Source organism: Morone saxatilis, unplaced genomic scaffold (genome assembly GCF_004916995.1).
Source record: "Morone saxatilis isolate NCDOM2014 unplaced genomic scaffold, NCSU_SB_2.0 Contig6, whole genome shotgun sequence".
NCBI lineage: Eukaryota > Metazoa > Chordata > Actinopteri > Moronidae > Morone > Morone saxatilis.
In genome coordinates this window covers 13,790,436-13,793,053 of record NW_023340206.1, presented here as the reverse complement: position 1 = coordinate 13,793,053, position 2,618 = coordinate 13,790,436, and the positions used below count along the sequence as shown (strand labels likewise).

General features: G+C 45.2%; 1 protein-coding gene across 1 annotated transcript in view; it reads left to right on the top strand.

Annotated features, from left to right (window-relative positions):
- The window catches only part of LOC118339713 (BCL-6 corepressor-like), a 14,042-nt gene that overhangs the window by 8,889 nt on the left and 2,535 nt on the right, over positions 1 to 2,618 (top strand). Inside the window, exon 4 of the mRNA XM_035677412.1 lies at positions 1,727 to 1,926. Within this exon, the coding sequence (XP_035533305.1) occupies positions 1,727 to 1,926 (200 nt within the window). The remainder of the gene's footprint in view (positions 1 to 1,726; positions 1,927 to 2,618) is intronic.

The window sequence follows — 2,618 nt, the reverse complement described above, 5'->3', positions numbered from 1 at the left end:
CGGGGGCAAACGTAAAACTTCCTTTTAAGAGGCAGAAACCTAGGACAGACCCTTCGGCTCTAGGTGGGTGGTCGTCTGTCTCGACCAGTTGGGGTGAGAACTAGCAGACCCTTGCAGTTCCCCTCTGCTTCAAAGTAAATGAGGAAGTCAACATAAGACTGTACGTCATCCCTACCTGTAACCAATCATATGCAGCGATACAACGGCGACTGGCTCCGCCCACTTACTGCACAACAGAAAAAACAGGCGCGAACAAGCGGTTGAGGACGTTGTGTGACCACGTGGATCTCATTCACAGATTTTGGCGGCGAGATGTCGTCATACCGGAGGATCCACTGAGGTCTGTGCGCCATCCAGATGTTTGAGAGCGCTTGTTTTCTGGTTTTATTTGAGGCGAACAATAAATGATGTGTCTCCCTACGCAGCCACCCAGGGGGGAGACGCTGGGGAGGAAGCGCTTGTGTTTTTCCTCCATATCCATTCAACAAATCTGAAGGCAGAAAGCACCCAAAAAAATCAAACGCACCCACAGACTCTGAGGGGACACAGTGGTTGGGGAGCGCTTGTTGTCTTCCTCTGGGCCGGAGTCAAAACACCCACAGGATGGAAACAAGTCCGAGTTAAAACATCCACCAGAGTGAAAGTTTATCTCTTTAAACACACAGGCAGTTTTATTAAACTATAAACATTAAATATTCTTTAGTTTTATACATTTAGTTGTTTTCAGTTCTTCTGTTTCTGCTCTTTTCTTTCGTCTCTCCGCTAATCGTTGCAATTATCGTCCTGATTGGAGCTCGCTGGGAAACCTCAGCAGGGACGAGTGTGTGTGTGTGTGTGTGTGTGAGTGAGAGTAATTCAATTCACTGCAGATTAAAGTGAAGGAGAGAGCGAGGGAAAGAGGGAGGATGGAGTGATTGAAGGTTATGGAGGAAGAATAATATTCTCCACATGTACTGTGTGTGTGTGTGTGTGTGTGTGTGCACGCGCGCTTGTGTGTGTATTTCGGTGTGCGCGGCGGCTGCTTGTGCCGTTTTGACAGCTGCTGCACCGGAGATTTCCTCAGGGCAGCGAGGACACACACACAATAAAACACACACACTGTGTCGATCCTCCTCCTTGTTTGCTGCGCTGGAAAACACACACACACACTCACACACCTCCGGTGCAAAGCTCACATCCTGTTTGTCGATGCGTGGCGGCGAGCTGCTTCGTTTGACAGACGCCTGCGCACACACATTACACACACAAACACATTAACATGCACACGCTGTCTGGCTGCTAAGCAGCGGAGACGGTTGCCGTGGCGTCAGCAGCTCAGCGATGCAGCTTTTCATCCGTCTCTCCCTCCGACTCTCCTCGTTCAGAAAATACACTCGTTAGCTTTAATTAAGAATGTATTCACACGTTACTTCTAATACGAGCATACATTTATTATTAAAGGGATGTTTGAATAAAATGTTTGTTCTGAGGTAAACTGTTCAATTTAAGTGCAAATACTACAAATCTAAGCATTAAAATGTTACAAAATAAGCATAAAATTACCTAAATTGACAGATTTTTAAAGGGAGTTTTGAATACAGTAAGAGTCATTAATCTGGAGGGAAGCTGAAGACCAAAGAGTTAAAGGCTGAAACGAGTCAATTCAGTAGAAATACTAAAAATACTCTAATATAAGCCTGCTTCAAATAAAGGCCCTGTCTGCTGTAACAGAGGAACTAAAATGGAGCCCTGTCTCTCTCTCTGTCTCACTCTCTCCACACACACACACAGTTCTCGCCGTCGGACCCGTCTCGTTCTCCCGCCCGTCGAACTTCCTCTCTGCAGCAGCACGCCGCCCGGCCCGTCCCTCCTGAAGTCCGTCGGCTCATCGTGAACAAAAACGCCGGAGAGACACTGCTGCAGCGCGCTGCCCGCCTGGGCTACGAGGTAACAGGAAACACACAGGTGGAGTGGGCGGAGTCACACATTTTTACACTTTAATGAAAGTGTATTACTTTAATATTACTATTACTTTAATTTCGGCTGTTGTTGATCAGATTTTATGTTCGTTACCTGGCTGAGTGGTAGATTGTTAATCACTTATGTCTGGAGATCCAGTCCGGGTTTTTGCTGTTTGATAGTGGATGAATCAGCAATTCGTGGCGTGATCCAGAGTGAGTTCAGAGAGTTGTATTGATCGGAGGACGGCTGATTGTGGTGAAGAGAGAGAGAGAGAGAGAGAATAAGGGATTGAAGAACAACTTCCTTTTGACAAATTGAGCGTGTTGCTCCGAACAAAAACTCTCCCGAACAAAGATCGTTGTCTCGTTCTGTAGACGCAGTTTGATTGAAGCTAACTGACCACATCCTGTGACTAGCTGACTTCAAAATAAAAGTGTTTGGTCAGTTAAATGTTAGCAGTCACTTAATACCGTAGCCAATCATTGAATTGTGGGAAAATTGTGATTAATGTATTAATTGTGCAGCACTGCTCTTCGCAAGTCGACTGGTGACACATTGAAAATTTATTTTTAACCCTTTAAGATCACATCCAGTCATATACATACAAAAACACACATTTCTTTGTATTTTTATATAAAAATGAAATCATTGTGACCCAATAATATCTTTCCTGTAGC